General features: G+C 40.1%; 1 protein-coding gene across 2 annotated transcripts in view; it reads left to right on the top strand.

Annotated features, from left to right (window-relative positions):
* GPC6 (glypican 6) overlaps positions 1 to 20,582 on the top strand; it is a 1,085,536-nt gene that overhangs the window by 965,327 nt on the left and 99,627 nt on the right. For both annotated transcript variants that reach the window (XM_082675491.1, XM_082675490.1), the window contains exon 5: positions 9,664 to 9,794. In XM_082675491.1, the coding sequence (XP_082531617.1) occupies positions 9,664 to 9,794 (131 nt within the window). The remainder of the gene's footprint in view (positions 1 to 9,663; positions 9,795 to 20,582) is intronic.

Genomic DNA, 20,582 nt, shown 5'->3' with positions numbered 1-20,582 from the left:
AGGATCCAAGCATTTGATCTTAACGCCATCTAAAAGTTTGAGCCTTAGAGAGCCAGACGCAGTCATGTATTGCTCTTGGGAATGTAAACAGGTACAGCCTTTACAGGGAAAGCTTCAGCGGTAACCATCAACATTTTAAACACCCATATCTTTGACCCAGGAGTTTGACTTGTAAGATTTTATCCAACAAATTTCTCTGCACGCATGCTAAATGAATTATGTACAAGGATATTCACTGTGACGTTATTTGTAATAGCAGGAAACCACAGGACATGTTGAGTAGTGAGAAATGAATTAGAAGGGGGGGTGGAGTCTGATTATGAGTCTCTTTTTAAACTTGAACCTTTGGAAGTTCTTGGGCAGGTAAAATGAGAACAGGCTGTGTTTAGAGCAACTTGTGTGTCATTGATTTCAGGTCGGATTGGGTACGTGTGGGATCTCGGTGACAACTTCAGTGTCATCCAAAGAGTTCTGATGGCACTCAGTGGGGGTTACCAGGGGTGGTCATGGGCGGAGCTGCCAAGGGGGCAGAGACCAGCTTATGAAAGGCCTTTCTTATGCCAGGCTAAGAGGTTCACACTTTACCCTGAAGGCACTGGCAACCTTTAGAGCAAGACGGTGACCTCATCAGATTTGCATTTTTAAAAGACAGCTCTGCTGGCAACGTCAGGAAAGAGATTACAGAGCAGCAAAGCCAGACCTGCGGACAGTGATTAGTGTGAAGAATAAGAAATATAGTCCGGAGAGAGATACATATTCTGCCTGTTCGGCTGTTCTTATGAATCAAAATTCTACAAGTGAAAATGTCTTCACTGTAGAATTGCCTTAAAAATAAAAAACAAAACAAATTTTTTAAACTCTGTCATTTTGGTGGTTTCAGGGAGGAAGACATTTGTTAAAATGTATTAAATTGCACACTTTAATATGTGCAGTTTGTGTTACATCAGTTATAGACCTACGGGGCTGTAAATTTTTTTAATTGAAATCGTCATTAATAAGAAAAAACAAAAGAGACTCTAAAAAGGGTGTGGACCTTCTGACTAGGGAAGTTCAGATTCTCTACTCTCAGGGCTATACTTTCTCCTGGTTATTCAGGTCCCATCTGCCTGCTGCTGTAGCGTATCCCTCAGTCCCCCTAGCTGGGCTCTCTTTCCAGGCCTCTCCTGAAACTCGGTCCTGTCCAAGATCTCACGAGCATTTTAATTAACTGATTTGAATGAAAGCAAAGGTCATGTATACTCCGTGTGCCCATCAACAGAAAGCTACAGTGCAAAGCAGAGCCTTCTAATACTTCCAGGTCATGATAGGCTCATAAAAGAGCCTGCATATAAACACTGAAGCAGGATTTCTAGTAGTAGTAGGAGTAGTATTGATGGGTAACTGGGTGCCAGTGAATGAATTTACCACGGTGCTTTTTAAATTGCTTGATTTTTTTTTTTAATGCTTTTGTCTGCTTCTCTGTGGGAAAAATATCTTGGTTAAGCTAAAACAACGGTGCTGCAGGTTTAAGAACGAGTAAGCATTGCTTCTAAAGGAAAGCAAAGTGGGCACTATGGACTTATGATAAAACAAGCAACTAGATTGTGCTTATAGATTTCATTTTTCAAAGAGTAGATTATTAGGACAAATTTAAAAGACTTAATGAGAACTCTGAAAGCACATGTTATTATCTTAATTCAAACTTCCCTCAAAGAAAGAAAAAACTTTTTTTAATATTCATGTATTTCATCTTTGTCAGTTCAAAAAGATTCTAAACGTCATGAAGTTGGCAGCCGTGGACTGCTTCTGTGCCGACACCGCCCACAAATACGTAGTGACGCAGTGACACTCTTTGGCACATAACAAATATTCGTTAGGTTAAGTTGAGTTTATTTCAATTGAATTTTCATTTTTTTCTAGCTTTATCATGATGTAATTGACATATAACATTGCATAAGTTTAAGGTGTACAACGTAATGATTTAATACACGGATACGTAGCAAAATAATTATCACAACAAAGTTAGTTAACACATCCATCACTTCACACAGTTAGCATCTGTGTATGTGTTTAGATGTGGCGAGAACTTTTAAGATTTACTTTCTTAGCAACTTCCAAGTATTCAATACAATTTTGTTAAGTATAGTCACCAGGCTGTACACCACATCCCCAGGACTCATTCATATAACTGGAAGTTTGTACCTTTTGACCACCTCAATCCATTCACCCCACCCTCAATCCGCAATTGAATTTCCAAAGTTATTTCTACTCTATTGTTACTTACAAAGAAGATTAATAATATCTCTCTCTTTTTTTTTTTTTTTTTTTTTTGCGGTACGCGGGCCTCTCACTGTCGTGGCCTCTCCCGTTGTGGAGCACAGGCTCCGGACGCGCAGGCCCAGCGGCCATGGCTCACGGGCCCAGCCGCTCCGCGGCATGTGGGATCTTCCCGGACAGGGGCACGAACCCGTGTCCCCTGCATCGGCAGGCGGACTCTCAACCACTGCGCTACCAGGGAAGCCCCAATAATATCTCATTTTTTTTTAAAGTGTTTCTCTTCTTGCCTCCCCTAAAAAACATTTTGAAAATCATTCTCTTCCAGGTTAAAATCGATAGTATTCAACCATGTCATTTCTGATTTTACATCTCCTTTTTTCAAAAAATAAATTTAGAAGATATATCTAATCATATGAAATCCTACTTAATATTTATATCCTAGAGGAACAAAACCTTCGGGAATCCCTGCAGCAAGATAGTTTCAATCCAGTGCCATCCAGAGATCAGAGAGAACGTCTGGTTTTTTGTGTCAGAGATTTTGCTCTTCATAAAGTCAAGTACTTAGAGAAAAGTCCAGATCTTTACCTTCTTCCAGACCTGCCCTCTACCTCCCTCTCTCTCGTGCTCGCATCCCAGGAGAAACATATCTGAATCTGAGGCTAGCTGCTGTGCATTCGGTGTACTGTAACGCTGTATCCAAACACAGTGCAGGCTTAGAACAGTCCTTTTTGTATGTTCCCTTTAGGGCAACGTTTTATTTCTTCCTGACGATTACAGTGGTTGGAAACAGGGGTTACGTCAATAATGTTAAATTTGTCAAATATTAATTGACTAGGGTTCTGAATAATTTGAGTCCTGTCAAATAAATTATAGGAAAAATATCTGAGTATTTTGTAAATATGGTAATTTGGCTGCTCCAGTTTTCTATTGCTACAAAATAAATTATCCCCAAATTCAGCAGTTTAAAATAACAGCCATAGTAATGTAAACCACAGTACAGTGGATCAGGAATTTGGGAAGACTCAGCTGGCTGATTCTTCTGCCCCATGTGGTGTTGACTGGGGTCACTAGGTGGTAATCAGCTGGCAGATGGGCTGGTCTAAATGGCCTCACTCACACGTCTGGCACCCTGGCAGGCGTCTCAGTCCATTGGAGCTGCTAAAACAAAAGTATCATAGACTGAGTGGCTTAAACAGAAAACATTTACCTCTCACAGTTCTGAATGCTGGGAAGTCCTAGATCAAGGCTGATTCTGTGTCTGGTGAAGCCTGCTTCCTGATCCACAGATTGCCATCCTCTCACTGTGTCCTCACATAATGGAAAGGACAAGGGAGCTCTCTGGGTCTCTTTGATAAGGGCACTAATCCCATTCATGAGGGCTCAGCCCTCATGACCTAATCACCTCTCAAAGGCCCTACTTCCAAATACCTTGGGGATTAGGTTTCAACACATAAATTACGGTGAGGACACAAATATTTTGTTTATAACAGCAAGGGTGGCCAGAAATCTGGGCCCAGCGGGGACTGTTCCCTGGAGTGCCTGTATGTGGCCAGCCCAGCATGATGATCTCAGAGTAGAGTCTCACAAGAGAGAAAGTAGAAGCTGAAGTCTCTTTAACTACCTGCTCTGGAAACTGACAGCATCCCTTCCACTGTATGCTAATAGTCACAGCAGTGACAGAGCCCACCCAGATTCAAGGGGATGGGACATAAACCCCACCTCTCAATGGGAAGTGAGTCAAAGACTTTGTAGTGATCTTTAATGGGCAAAGGGACCCATTGTGAGAAAATAATACAGTTTTGTATCTCTCGGTAATGAACTCATCCATCAAAAAGCAGTTATTATCAAAACATTAATTTAACATACAAAAGAACACCAACTATACATCTTAAAGCCATCCTTGTGCCTTCTACTCCCTTACTCCTCACATCAGTTGCTGGCAATACTTCCACCAAAATATCTTGCCAGTTGGTCATCTCCTTTCTGCTTCCCCTGCCCAGAGATAGTGCCTTATAGTAGCTAACCTTTGTTGTATGCCAGGCATTGTGCTAACTACTTTACAAGAACCATCTCATTTGATTTCCTAATGTACCACGATTAGGTAGAGATGGTCATAATCTCTACTAAATAGATGAAGAAAATGGGCCTCTGTGTATTAAGTGACACATATTATCTCTCAGGCATTTAGTGGACAAACCCAAATGGAAAGCCAGGCACCTGAGTCCATCTCACCAGAGTCAGGTTTCCTCACTCCCAACCAGAAAGTGCATGCTGATGTGAATGCCTTGACCCAGAGGTGTAGCTTTACCTGCAGGCTTTGAGGGGACACCTTCTTGCTGAGCTGCTATACATGTCTCTGGTATGCTAACAGGGTCATCCCATCTCTCTGTGCATCAGAACCTCATGCTGAGATACCAGTTACTTCTAATCCATCCAAATGTCATTCTGCATTTAGAAACAAAAGTTATGTATACTGCTTGAGCAAGACAGTAGTCCTTTGCTTAAAGAGAAACAAAACGTGGACAGCACAGGAGATGTGTATAGAAAAGACCAGCTGATCATTAGCTGACATTCTAGAACTGCCCTGGTTTAATTGGCAATAGATAACAGCTCCAAGAGCACAGTTAAAAATAAAGTTCCAAATATTTCAAAATGTAAATGGCAGGAAGATAATTAAGATAGCGCAGGATGGCAGCCTCTGGAGGAAATTATGGCCGTTGTTGTGACTTAATTGGTTTCAGAGAAACTTACTGACTACCGCCTTGGTGTCTTAAAAGTATTCTGTGTTTGCTTTGGAAGGAGGGAGAGGCATGGCTTCCCCCAGCCCTAAAGGAGAGAAAAGGTTCTCCTGACACCTGGGGAGCTTAACTGGTGACAGACTTGCCCAGCAGGTGGGAGGCAAACTGGCCAAGCAGGGATGCGCTTGTCTGCTCAGTGGACGCAGATGGACCACGCACACCCTCTTGCCATCTGGGGTCTGGGGTCCGAGGAAGAGCCACCATCCGCTTGCAGGCCTGTTCCAAGTCCCAGGGCTGAGGACTCTGGCCTTCCACTGCCACTTTCTCACCTTGTAATGTGTCTAAACTAGATTCCTAAAGGCAGTTGCCGTGAGCATGACCCTTTATAGTGGAAATGCAAAATATTAGAGGAATTTTCTGAAAAGCTGCTTTTCTTTTTGTGACCCTGGGGAATCCAGTCACGTACATTTAGAACAATGGAACAGGGGAATCGATTGAGGGGAGGGATGGTTATGTTATAAGAAGACATGTATTTTTTTTCTACTTATGGTCGTCGATATACCAGTTATTTGTGTAGGTTTATCTGGCCTTCTATCAATTAACTTATTTTCACAAAAAACTTTGAGTTGGAAAAATATGAGCCCAGAAAACCACTATTTACATCCCTCTGCCAGCCTTCCTCTCAGTCTAACCAAAACCCTGCGTATACGTCCCTCTGCCAGCCTTCCTCTCATTCTAACCAAAGCCCTGCGTATGGCTATAGTCAGTGCGTACATGTGATTCTATCCAAATGTTTCCCACACAGTTTGATCTGAGCTTTTCCAGGAATTAGAAGAATGCATGTATTTCTTTATAAAAGTAATATAGTGCTTCAATATACTGGGGTACGTTTATACTAGTTAATGATTTATCAACAGGTAGTTTGATTGATTAATAAGAACTTCTGTAGTTGATCAGCACAGAGTCATTACTATTCTTTGTGTGTGGGGGGGTAAAAAACACATAACGTGAAATCCACCCTCTTAACAAATGTTTAAGCATACAATACAGTATCGTTAACTGCATGCACATTACTACTCTTAACGATGGTTCTGAGGTTTTGAGCCGATCTATATTGGCCTTTGAGTCTTCAAAGGAGACTCTAACTTTACTTATTAAAGTGATTTTTTAGTGTATTTTTTAAAAATTAAACCAGATAGCTTAAAGTAGCATATTCCGACTGGTGATTTAAATTAAAAGAAAAATAAAGACATATATCTACATCTAAAAATGTATCACCTTAAATGAGTTTGTATAACAAAGCAAATGAATTGAGATAAAGAATGGAAATTCAGGGCCAACCAGTTTGAGTAAATGTGGCCATTTGATTACACGTTTAAGATACAGGATCATCAGTAGGATGGCCATTTTCCAAGGCCAAGCAGGCAACTGCTTGGGAGAGGGTCACCCTTTTCATGGTTGGAGTCAAAAAAGAAGAGCTGAGTTTGCAGACCCCAGAAGCTAAAAGGTGAGCTCTGTGGTGGGAGAGGAACAGGGAACCAAAAGATTGAAATCACCAAAGAGAAGTTCCTTGACTTTGGGATACGAATCGAACAGCTTTTTGCCAGACTTACTGGAATGTCCGGTAGAGAAGGGACTGTTTTAATTTAAAGAAGAGAACCTTCTCAGAGATATTTTAGACCCCATCATTTCCAACTGTGACAGTCTGCTGAGTCCTTCTGATCCAACCCAAAGCTTGTCCTTTTTGCCCAGAGCACTCCTGCCTACAGACTTCCGGTAGAGCTAATGTTATTACTACCATAACTCAACCCATTCGTGTTGGATAAATATACTGTGATAGACCAGTACTCTTTGTATAATGATTTATGCAAATACTTGTCTAAAACACACAATTAAGTATCCCATAGTTATCAGTTCCTTTAACTGCATTTGTTGGATAATTCCATAGGACCAATTCTTTTTCCTGTACAAAGATTCCTTGTTCTTCTAGCAGAATACACCAGTCTAGAGAAACTTGCTCATTCATCATAATTAATCTTCATCAAAAAGCCTGTTGGAAAGTCTAACAGTAAAGGGGATTATTTTTTATAAATACACAACATAGATATAAAGATATAAAAGAAACAGCACAGCTCTCAGGCCACCTTTTAAAACCTTAAAGGAAAAAACATCTTTAATATGAAAATACTACAACCAAACAAGGTGCATCCTCTGTCCATATTGCCAGATAATTAGGTCATTAAGATCCAGAGAAATTACTACTTTTGTTATAATATCCTGATGTAACATACACAGATAGATCTGCATTAAGGGAAAAATCAGCAAATTTGTTGTTCGAGTTTTTTATGAGTCCTTGTTCACACTTAGGTTTTTCACGTGACTCGTGTCCATAAGAAAAATATGGGACCGAGTACGGGGGATAGGGGTGGGATAGCGGGACCTCCCTGACACTCAAGGGCTGCCCTGGATGCTTTTAGTCTCGTTCATTGCATAGGGAGGAGACCAAAGACCCCGTTATGAGGTCTGGCTGGGAAAGCCAGTTGATAGTATAAAAGCTGATGTGTACAAAGCCTGATGTTCTTTAAAAATGTGACTCTGCTTCCCAGACAGCACCTTCTTATAAAAATTCATCTATCTTGAAAGGTTTCTCACGTGCCTAATTCATAACTACTTATAACCCTGAAGAAATTTTGATGGTGACACTTGGTTGAGCATGGTAGGGTATGTAATAAATATAAAATTTGGTTTCCTCGCACTAATACTAAAAAGCAGCTGCTATAAACAGCATGTTACATTAATAATATATTACATTTAGAAAGCAGATTGTACGGTATATGATAGCTGTATGGTATATTTTCAGTTGCATTCTTAAAATATTCATGTTCAAAGGAAAAATAAACACAAGGCATATACTAAACTGTTTATAGTGTTATTCTGGGAAGTGGGATTGTGGGTGTATTTCTCTCCTTCATTTTTCTTTTCTGTATTTTCTAAGTGTCTGATAATAAACATGTATTATTTTGAAAAGGGACAGCTTTTTAAGATTGGCTCCCAAGAGCTTTATGTGAGGGCTGGGCTTTTCTGGTGGCACAGTGGTTGAGAGTCCGCCTGCCGATGCAGGGGATGTGGATTCGTGCCCCGGTCCGGGAAGATCCCACATGCCGCGGAGTGGCTGGGCCCGTGAACCATGGCCGCTGAGCCTGCGCGTCCGGAGCCTGTGCTCCGCAACGGGAGAGGCCACAACAGTGAGAGGCCCTCGTACCCGAAAAAAAAAAAAAAAAGTGAGGGCTATTGCGTCTACATGTTAAAAGTCTAGGCTGCCCCATCTAATATGGTAGCCACTGGTCCCAAGGGGATATTTTTAATTATATTTAGATTAGTTAAAGGCAAATTACTTTGTTAACCATTTAATTCTTCAATCACATTAGCCACATTTCAAGTTTCAATAGCCACATTTTCATCATCACAGAAAGTTCTAGTTGTCAGTCCTGGTGGAGACAAGTTACCAAACTGTGTCCTGGATGCTAAGAACAAAACTGGGCCAGTTTGCAGAGGAATGGGCATATTGCCTCGCGTGCTACTCACCGTAGACACCGGGAGACTCTTCATCCCAGGTCCCTTTTATGCACCTCTCTAATCTTTGGCCCAGTAAGCTCAGAGATTTTTCCAACAGCCATCCAGCTGCTTAGTGGCAGGGTTGGGAACCCAGGGCAACTCACTCCTAATTCACAGCTCTTGCCTCCATATCACTATTAGCATCTTCTCCAGAAAACTAAAGCTTCCCAAGCAGTACTTTAATTCAGTTCAATATAATTTCATAGACATTTCTTGCAAGCTTACAATGCAATAAGCACCATAATAAGCCTTGAATATGCAAAACCAAGTAAGAGAAGTTTCTCTATTCCCAGAGTGTGTCAAAGTGTTAAAAACAGAAAGGCTAGTGGGAAGCAGCTGCGTAGCACAGGGAAATCAGCTCAGTGGTTTGTGACCGCCTGGAGGGGTGGGATAGGGAAGGTGGGAGGGAGGGAGACGCAAGAGGGAAGAGATACGGGAACATATGTATATGTATAACTGATTCACTTTGTTATAAAGCAGAAACTAACACACCATTGTAAAGCAATTATATTCCAATAAAGATGTAAAAAACAAACAAACAAACAGAAGGGCATGCTAGGTAGAGTGACAGCACCAAGCAGGGACAGGTCTGTCCTTCTTGGGAAATCCAGAAATGCTTCATACACGCAGATATGCTTAAATTGGGTCTTGACGATAGCAAATCCCCCAAACTCTCACATTTACACGTCTTCAATATTCTCAGTTTTCTCCATACTCCAGAAGAAAAGAGGTTAACTCCCCTTTTGAACCTGACCTGATTTTTCTTTAACTTCACTTGAAAGAGTTAGGTATATTCAACTCTCTTAATTTGAACTTATTTTCTCATTTTCAGGCCTGGTTCTATATATGTAAAATAATTTTAAGCCTTCAAATGAAATAAAATAAAATACTCCTGTAAGACTGAGTCATCAATTCCATTTTGAACTACATAAAAGCAAATACAGAATTTGAATGAGTAGTCATTTTTCAGCCGGTCATGTGGGAAATGTTTAAACGCAGGTTAGAAGCTGGGGTTCCCAGTTCTCAAATAAATCACGTTCCTGTGTTTTAACAGATGCAATGCTCTTGGTGGCAGAGCGACTGGAAGGACCATTCAACATTGAGTCGGTCATGGACCCAATAGACGTCAAGATCTCTGAAGCCATCATGAACATGCAAGAGAACAGCATGCAGGTGTCTGCAAAGGTATTTGCCTTAGTCATTTGTCTGCTAATAAAGAAAGTGCAGTAATCTGAAACTGAAGTAACTGGATATGTCGGCCAGGATTATAGATTCTAATACCTTGTCCGTGAGCTTTTTCTCTCCCGTGACAAGTTTGCTACTTCATTATAACTGTCTAACAAAATGGCATTGAGAAAGGAAGGAAGCTTTTAGTTTGCAGTTAATCATGAAGAAATTATTGGCTGCTAAAAAGTGTTGGAGAGCCCCAAGTATATTGACTAATCCCTCACATTTGTGAGCCATTTGGGGGGAATTTTCTTTTTGATGGTTGAAATTTCTGCACACCCTCACCCTGTTCTCACTCTCTAGGAACTTCTAATTACGTCTTCAGCTGCACAGACCAGGCACATGTTCTCTGTGTTTGCTTGTAAATTTTTAAACATTCCATCTGACTTCCTTTTGTAAGGCTATAATGGAACCCTCATTAATGAATCTTCAGAGGAAAACACCCCTTTGGATGAAGTCGAACACACATTTTTAAAAATAGTATATTTTTATAAATCCTAAGAGACGGGATTCTGGGTTTGCAGCTGCAGAACACAAATATCAGAAGTACAATTTTTTTTTAATTGTTTCAAAATTTTTATTGGAGTCTAGTTGATTTGCAACGTTATACTAGTTTCAGGTATACAGCAAAGTGAATCAGTTATACACATACATATATACGCTCTTTTTAAAATTATTTTCCCATATAAGCCATTACCAAGTATTGAGTAGAGTTCCCTATGCTATACAGTAGGTTCTTATTAGTTATCTATTTTATACATAGTAGTGTGTATATGTCCATCCCAGTTTCCAATTTATCCCTCCCACCCTTACCCCCTGGTAACCATAAGTTTGTTTTCTACATCTGTGGCTCTGTTTCTGTTTTGTAGGTAAGTTCATTTGTACCCTTTTTTCAGATTCCACATATAAGTGATATCATATGATGTTTGTCTTTCTCTGTCCGATGACTTCACTCAGCATGACAATCTCTAGGTCCACCCATGTTGCTGCAGATGGCATTATTTAATTCTTTTTGATGGCTGCGTAATATTCCATTGTATATATGTACCACATCTTCTTCATCCATTCATCTGTCAATGGACATTTAGGTTGTTTCCATGTCCTCAGAGTGGGAGAGAATATTTGCAAACAATGTGACCGACAAGGGATTAATCTCCCAAATATATAAACTGCTCAGGCAGCTCAATATCAAAAAACAAACCAATCAAAAAATAGGTGGAAGATCTAAATAGACATCTCTCCAAAGAAGACATACAGATGGCTAAAAAGCACATGAAAAGATGCTCAACATCACTAATTATTAGAGAAGTGCAAATCCAAACTACAATGAGGTATCACCTCACACCAGTTAGAATGGGCATCATCAGAAAATCTACAAACAACAAATGCTGGAGAGGGTGTGGTGAAAAGGGAACCCTCTTGCACTGTTGGTGGGAATGTAAATTGATACAGCCACTATGGAGAACAGTATTGAGGTTCCTTAAAAAACTAAAAATAGAATTCCCATATGACCCAGCAATCCCACTACTGGGTATATACCCAGAGAAAACCGTAATTCACAAAGACACATGCACCCCAATGTTCATTGCAGCCCTCTTCACAGCAGCCAGGACATGGCCCTGCACAATTTTTATTTGTCCCCACCCAGCTGAGAATAAATAGGACCTTCCTTAAGCAAAATTTAGAAGTTTGCAGTGAGTCTCTGGCCTTTTCCTTCATCGCCCCTTTTATCCACACTGATGACTACACAGTGCCCTTCTGTTCTTTCCACCAGTCTCCCTGTCCTGAAACACTAACCAAATCGGCATCCGTCCTTTCAACCTGATGACGGAGTGACTGCATTTTAATTGAAAGTCGTTCACACAAAAATATGTCAGGCAAAGAGTTACGTGTTTAGCTTTCTTCAGTGTTTAAAATCCTTTGTGGAAAAGATTTCACATATAATCAAAGAGAAGGAGACAGGTGGTAGGGAGGAATTGCCGAGCAGGAATAAATCCATGGAATCTGACTAGGTCTCCTTGGCCGAGTATGAATCAAACTAGCTTTGGGCTGAAAGTAGGGTGAGAAGGAATCTGGCCTGGGCCCCTTTCTCTCTCTCCTTGGGAGACAGATGGGCTGAGAGTTTCACAGGCCTAGTTTCGGGTTTTAGTGAGCTTGGGTTAGCCTGTGTAAAGAAGTATACTCCAAGGTGCTATCACCTATTGGGGAAATAGCACATTTGGGAGTTGCATGAAAAGCCATTTTCTTTCTTTCCCATGAAAGAAAAGCAATTATCTATCCCTCTCAAATCTATTGCCTAGAAACCAATTAATGTTGTTTTGAGAGCCAAGTATCCCAGCAGTGCTTGAGTAACCAGGCTCGATAGTAACTGATGTTCAAAACAGCCCTAGAGAAGAGGACATGAAAACACAAAAGTGTCTGTGGTTTGAGAACATCACACACTCCTTAGAAGCAGAGCTTTCCATTGGTATGTGTGCATACGTGTTCAAGTCAACTTTTTCTATTAAAAATTCTCTAAGAGGTCAGATGGACTCTCTTTCGTACCAGAATGCGGATGAGACATTTTTATGGAAGTTGTCCAACCACATTATAATATTATGGCTGTTAATAAGGCATGCACTTTGAAAAAGACACCTTTCGTTGTAAGAAATATCTAAATCAAGAATAGAAATAATGGGAAATTCCCTGGCGGACCAGTGGTTAGGACTTGGTGCTTTCACTGCCATGGCCAAGGTTCAATCCCTGGTCAGGGAACTGAGATCCCACAAGCCGTGAAGTGTGGAAAGAGAAAGAGAGAAAGAGAGAGAGAGAGAGAGAGAGGGAGGGAGGGAAGGAGGGAGGGAGGGAGGGAGGGAGGGAGGGAGGGAAGAAAGAAAGAAAGAAAGAAAGAAAGAAAGAAAGAAAAGAAAGAAAAGAAAGAAAAGAAAGAAAAGAAAGAAAAGAAAGAAAAGAAAGAAAAGAAAGAAAAGAAAGAAAAGAAAGAAAAGAAAGAAAAAGAAAGAATAGAAATAATGTAGGGCATGTAAGAGTACACTCATGACAGGATACAGTCTGAAGGATCATAAAACAGTAGTACCAAAAATCTCAACTAAGCTAAGCTCTGAAGGAAAGAGGGATGGGAGACAGGGTCTCATCTAGGGGACAGTGTGGAGAAAGGACCAAAGCCAGCCTTTAGTATGGTGGAGAGGTTGTTAATTAGGGGGTTGAAATTTGGATAACTTTAGCAGGAAACACCAACAGGATCTGCGGATGGAATGGACATGTTCTGAAAGAGGTTTTATTTCTTCAAGGGAATGGAATTTGGAAACATGTAGTTTCATTTTCCACATAAGCCACATCCATGAAATTATGCATGAACTAAAGTCTAAAATCTATATTCTAGCTAAGAACTGGACGGTTGAATTTTTCCTTTTGCCAAGGAGCCCTCAGTCATTGTTGATAAACAGTCTTATCAAATTTGAAATTCTGGATTTCCAGACTTTGCCTGGAGCATTCACATAACCAGCGACTTTGTTAATTTCTGATAGCAGAGCTTCCGGTGAGGCCAGAAGCTATTCCCTAATTGGGGGGCCAGACACCCTGAGGGTTGTGAAGCTCACAAATTAAAATGACTTTTTACTCCAGGATACGATTGGCAACTTCTCCTTGGAAAATCATTTACCTTATTACAGCAGTTCCTGATGGAAGTCATTCCCAGAGGCACGTTGAGAAAAGCAGCAATGTTTATAACTACCAGCTCATATGGGTTGAACGCTTACTGCCAGGACTGTACTGTGCTTTACATGGTTTATATTATGTAATATTTATAACAGTGCTTGTGATGACATGGGTCTTCCCCCCTTATCTTCCAAATATGGAAACTAAGCCTTAGAAAAGTTAAGGAGCTTACAAAGGTCTCATAGTGTTTGAAGGAGTACACAGAGGAGTGTCTGATTCCAGATCCCACGTTGCTCATCTCTGCATCTTAATGATGCAGGTGCCTACAGAGCCAATCCCACACAAGGGTGGGATTTAGTAAACATTCACTGAATAGATCAAGTATTAAGAGAATAGGGAGGGCCAGAGGGAGAGGCAAGAGGGAGGAGATATGGGGATATATGTATACATATAGCTGATTCGCTTTGTTATGCAGCAGAAACTAACACAGCATCGTAAAGCAATTATACTCCAATAAAGATGTTAAAAAATAAAAAGCAAAAAAAAAAAGAGAGAGAGAGAGAAAGTTCAATAGCCTTCAGTAAAAACCTGCCTGAGATGATAAGGAAACAGAGGCGGCAAAGCCAGGAGAATTCAAGTTGTCTGTCTTTCTCTCTGATTCCCTTTACGACTATACCCAGTACTTCCCACCATGCTAAATGCTAATGAAATATTTCTCTTATTAGCCTCATCATTCATTGCTTCCAACCTTTCCTAGAACTTTAATAGTACAAAATATAAAAGTCTACTTTTTTCTCCCTTCTTCTATCTGAAGGCAGAGAGGAACACATCAGTTTCAGATATGAAATTCCTCTCCTCTAATTGCAGCAGTCCTCATCATATCTATAGGAGGAAACAGCTCATTTTTTTTATTGAGGTGTAGTTGATGTTCAATATTATGTAAGTTTCAGGTGTAGGAACAGCTAGTTTTTTGTACCTAATCAGTGAGATCCTGAATTACAGAGATTACAGATTAATGAAGAGAGCTATTCTCATCATGTGTGTTCAGTCTCAAATTTCAGATCTGTTTTTATAGGTAGAGTCACATCCTTTTTCCTTTCCCATTTAGCCCACAGCTAAGCTGTTTGAGGGTAAGGCACACGGATATTCCTTTCAAAAAATACATTGGCTATTCCAAGTTGTATAATCAAGTTACAATATTTTGGTAATAACATTATGGCATTTATTTCAAACTCTTGATTTGTGTGTCCTTTATATAATATTATATTATATATATTATGTAATTTATAACATATATCATTAACATATAATATTATTTATATACATATTTTTAAGACTAGGGACAATAACATATTAAAATTTTTCTTGGTTTCTTTTTGCACAATCACTTAGTAACAATGACAATCATCATGGTTACCATTGGTTGAGTACCTACTATATTTCATTCAGTAAATAACCTTCATGTACCAGGCACAAGGAATATGGTAGAGGACAAAACAGATTCTCTGCCCAAGCATCAGTCTCTTTTTAGATGCCTTATATATTTATTTCAAATCCTACTGCAATCTTGTAAAGCCTTCATTTCCTCATTTTATAAGTAAAGAATGTTAAATTTAGAGAGATTAAGTTGCTTGTCTGCAGTCAGGCAACTAAGAAGTGGCAGAGCTGGGACTGCAGCCCAGAACTGTCTTATCCAAAGAAAAGGATTTTCCCAGCAAGCCACTGTTTCCTCAGTATGTATCTCCCCACCAGATGGACCAGATGTAGTGCAGCATTGGAGGAACCAGCCATCTAAGGGAAGACTGTTGCCTGAAGCCTGCTACTGATTATGACACTAATGATGAGTGTTTCTGACCAGTAGGGAAACCTACTGAAGAGAAACACAAGTTGTCAGTTCTTCAAGCCCCAACCAGTGCTTATTACGTTCACCAAGTTCACAATCTTCATCAATGACAGGAAAGGATCCTCATTATCCCACCACTTCTGTTCACCACCCAAATCAAAGGAGTTCTGAACTTTGCAGGTTTGAGAAAATTCTCCAAAGGAAAGGAGAACTAAACTTGCTGAGTGTCTCTGCCTGTGAATTTCAGATGTGTTGATAATCTCCTTTCTATCCTATCAGGGAAGATGAAACTGATCTCACTATATATAATTTAACTGTATTAGGAATAATTTCAAACCTAATCCAGGAAAAGATTGGTTTGTCAGATATAATCTAAATTAAGAAGGGAGACTTATTAAATTCCAATTGAAACCATCCATTCAATTAATACTTATTACAGACGAGGGTAGAACCCATTACAGAAGAGCAGCATGGCCTTCAGTTACTTAATTTTCTCCAGACAATTCTTTCCGAATCTACAGCTCAGATGAAGACGAAAAAAGCTAAGAGGACAGAAAGGAGAATGTAATAATTTCTGCCTTTAGCTAATGGGTCTTAGTTTCCTCATCTGTAAAGAGAGGGGTTAATGCAAATGTCCCCTTTCCAGCTCTATCAGTTTACATCTTTATGAACATTATCTCTTCAGTAATGATTAGGTTTCTTTTTCTAGCATTCAGATATTTTTCTTATCTCTGGAACTTTTTCCTTTCAAAGCATTCAGGTATAAATAATATCCTGGGAGTTCACATGGAAAAAATATCTTCCTTCAGATATAAGAACATTGATTAGAATTAGTTCAAATAAGTATATTTTTATTCCAATAGCATTTACCATTCCTTTCTTTGAGCCCCTGTGTTACGTGTGCCCTTCTTAAGGCAGTGGGCACATTATTCCTTGTGTTATGATTATTTGTATACTTGTCTTCTCCTTCCCAGAATTATACGTTATTTTACTCACTCTTACATTCTACAGAAAACCATTCTAACGTGCCATTTTACACATGGAAGCAACAATACATTTTGTCGAGTTGAATTCAGAACATGAAAGTATAATGCCAGAAAGACTTCAACAATAAGGAATAGAAAATACGTTAAAATATACTTGAAATTAGTCCTGTATTCTTTAAAATAGCATAAACGTTGCAAGATCAGATTTTGACGTCAGACAGCCCTGGGATCTGGTTTTTACTAGTTGTGTGAGTTGGGGCAAATTATTTCTCCGTCCAAACTCAATTAACTCACATTAAAAATGAGGAAGTAGTATTATCTACTCATAAAGTTGTTTGAGGGTAAAATGATATAATCCATGTAAAATGCTTAGCGTGGAATTTGTCAAATCAAAACTACTCATCAAGTTAAGTATTTTCATTGTTATTATGGAAAATGCCTATGCTACGTAAATTCTAAAGAGCTTTGACTCTGTGGTATTGCCTCATCCATGATGGTCTGTCAGCTTGTCACTAGCATCTAAGATCAGAAGAGCAGATTTGAGAGTCACACACCTGCATTTGAATCCACTCATGCATGGCATTATTTTCAATGGCAGAGACTCACCTGGAAAGGGACATATATTTCTGCATGGCCTACGACATGGCACGTGGCACTGAATAAACATCTCATCAACAAGGCCTTTGGGGGAAAGTGGGCTTGAGGGCAGAGTGGAGTGGATGGAGGTGATGACAGCAGCCCAACTCTTGTCCATGCCTATCAGTGGCACTAATGCCAGCAGAGCAAAGGGTTTTAGAGGAATGTCAGCGGCCTCAGCCTAACCTCACATTATTCTTACATGAAGGGAATAATTGGCCTATTCCCTTGACAAGTGGTTCCGTCCCTTCTGCCTGATCTCTGAGAAAAAAGCACACGGCCCTTCACTTTATAAAGCTTTGAGTTCTATTTCTATTTCCTCTTTCGTTTTGAAAAGAGCAAGTTCTCAATGACTTCTAGATTCAGAATACTTTTTCTGTTTATTCAAATTTCAAAGCTAGTATTCTGCCCGCCAGTTCTCACTTATAATATTCCACCAAGAAGCAGTGACCTTGAAACATCTTTGATTCTTTGATTTCTTCATTTCTCTACAGAAAACCAGAATCTGTTTCTTTCCTGTGTGTTAACATCACTGGACCACAAAGCCAGGTTTTTCAGATGCTAGATACAAGGTGGAGAAAAAGACACCTTTTCTTATAAAGCAAAATGAAGGTTTGAAAAAGAATGCTTATGATGCATGTATAGGAAGTGCATCCAAAGCGAGATAGTTTTAACTTTCCACGTAAAAGGTTTTTTTTTAAAAAAAAATGTTTTTTCTCCTTTTGATTATAAAGGGAAACTCCTGATTATCTCTAACCTTTGGAAATTTATCTTAAGATTTTTTTTCACTTTAACTTCAGGGCGAAAATGAGAAGATTACATTTAATGAAGTCTACTCAAGAATAAGTGATGGAAACTCACTTCACTTTTTAACACTCAGTGTGTTCTTAGAAACAGAGCAAGATACCCTCTTGCTTTCCTGAAAGAAAGTCTTCTTCCAACCTCCTCCTGCCTTGACAGAGGAGAAACTGCTTCCCTAGAGCCATGCTTCCCATGGGCAGCAGACTACTGCATTAGAGGAACTTCAGTGGCCTCTGACCAGTTTCACAAATACACAGTTATCCCCGACTCTTAGCACTTTCCTTCTACTCGGGACTATGCGGTATGGTTTGATCCTGATGGAGTCATTACCCCAGCCAGCCTGTAGTTAAACGTGTGAAGGAGTTACCTCTGTGAGTTTATAGCAACTCGTTCTGCCAGAAAATTTGGAATTACATATGGCTTTCTGTGGGTCTTTTTTTCTAACACATTTTACTCCCCTCTTTTATTTTGCCTCCTTATCGTCCCAGAATATATCTTAAACATCCGCCAAATAGCTGAGATGCCCTTTGAAAATCAATCATTTCTTTATTAATACATGTAATCTGTTAACTAAACAGAATGTTTTTAAAACACGGGGTTCATGGGGATAGGTCACAAAAAGAGTTCTTGTGTAGAAAATTTGAAACAGCTCAGACACAATTTTCTGGGTTGGCTATAGCAAAGGTAGGAGTTTTCATCCCAAATCTCTCTCCAGCCCAGATTACTCTCCTGATTACACCTGTTTATCCAACTGCATGCTACACACGGGCACCAGCCACCTCAGACACACCTGTCCAAAACCAAGCTCACTGTCCTCCCATTAACCCTTCCTTCCCCAGGTTTCTCCATCCCAGAGAACGTCCCCCCCCCCTCCAGCTCTTGTGTCCTAGCTAGACACCCAGCTGACCCCTCAACTCCCCCCATCCCCTTGGCCCTCACAGTCAATCCATGATGAAACCCATTAAGCGGTCATTCTAAATTTCTTTTGAATCCATCCACAGTGGCTCCCCTAATTTTATCATCTCAGCACGTGGATTATAGCCTCCTAATTAATTCCCTGCCTCTGGCTTTCCCCTACTCCAATCCACTCCCCACGCTGTAGCCAGAGGGATTGCTGAAAATGCAAATATGTTCACATTACTCCCCTGCTTAATATCTTTCCATGGTTCCCCGTTACCATTTGAATAAAACCCAGACACGTTCCTGCACGATGAACTCCTCGGCCTGCCCCTCTGGATCCACCACTCACCACTCTCCCCACCTTAAATTATTCAGGTAACTGTTGAGCACTGATTGTCTGCCGAGCCCAGTGCTAGACGCTGTGGACATGGTGGTGAATAAAACCAACAACACAGCATGAGTCCTAGTAAGAGTTTTAGTCTAGGAGGTGAGAGAACCTCTGTGTGCACCAGACGTATAAATGGCCTGGGCTCTGTTGCTTGGAAGAAGCATCCTTTCTCATCTCTAAGTTTTTGCATGTGCTGTTGCTCCCCATCCTGAAACATTCTTTCTATCCTCCCCATTCCCCCACCCCAAATACACAGCATTCACCAGGCATAATCCAACTATTTCTTCACTTTCCTGGCAAGATTCAGTGTTATACTGGGAAGTGTTTGTACAACCAGCTCTCTGTGCAAAAAACATGCTAGTTTATAGTGTTTGCCAATTTCTGGGGTGTAAGTTTCAAGCTACCAACATGATGTCAACTGAACATAGTAGCAGACCACAATGTAACATTTTCCCCCTTACGGGTACACTTGGCATACTTGGCATACATAACCACAGGAGCATAAATAATGGGAAAATAATTAGGAAGTAATGAATTTTCAGTATATATTACCTTTGCTTTTAGTATAATTTATATGATTTTAAGTGTATACAATCTAACTTTTAATAATCACTCTGTTTAATGACTGGATTGCAAAATTCCTGAAAATTTAACACGTGGTCTTGTGAGCCGGTTCCAGCACATGGCTGCTCTCCTGAGATGCTTTCTCTGACTGTCCGGTCTGGGTTAGCTGCCTCTTGTGGGTGTTCCCATAGCATTTACTACATTCTACTCTAATTGCCTGATTTCTTGTCAGAACCCTCATGAGATCAGGGACATGTCCAGCTGACACATCCCCAGCACCTAAGTCTGGCCTTAGTGACACTCTACAAAGATTCGTTGAATAGTAGTTTGAATGAATGATACAGAGCCAGGCTGTTGAAATTTACACATGTATGTAAATTCTGCAAAGTGATCTTAAAGAATTGCTTTCAACCTTGTAAACAAAGAGCATATGAAATAACAATTTAGTGAGGCCAACAGAGTTAGGGTTTTTTTCTCCCCACACTCAAAATATGTTTTGTTCAGCTCCTTGTCACTCCTCCCTGCTCACCATTTTGGAGGCAATAGCAAGGTGTTCTGCTGTTGAAGGAATGCAGAACCTTCCGGGAAAAAAAATCATCTTCTCCAGCAAATGGAAGGAATTTGCTTTTATTGAAGAAATGATTTTAGGAAGTATGCAACCCATCTGACAGATTTTTCTGAAAGCAAGCTGCATAGGCATCAGGAGTAGATGTTTAAATCCTTGAAACCGACACAATCACTGGCTTTTGAAAACTGAAGCCAATGAATGCAAAGTAGCCAAAACCGAAAGTGCTAACTTGACTTGATTCAGTCCAACCCAGAATTCTCTACACAGAATCCTGGACCCATCCAGGGACTCTGAGTTTGCTAGAGAGCTTGGCCAAAGGACCACTGTAATCAATCTTTAAGGAAACAAAAGCATGAATCAGAGAGCAAAGAAAAAGAGAGGAAGAGATGGAGAGAGGAAGTAG

This window comes from Grampus griseus (assembly GCF_964374135.1).
Source record: "Grampus griseus genome assembly, chromosome: 18".
Lineage (NCBI taxonomy): Eukaryota > Metazoa > Chordata > Mammalia > Artiodactyla > Delphinidae > Grampus > Grampus griseus.
Note: the sequence above shows the minus strand (reverse complement) of the source record. Positions and strands in the feature narration are given on the sequence as shown.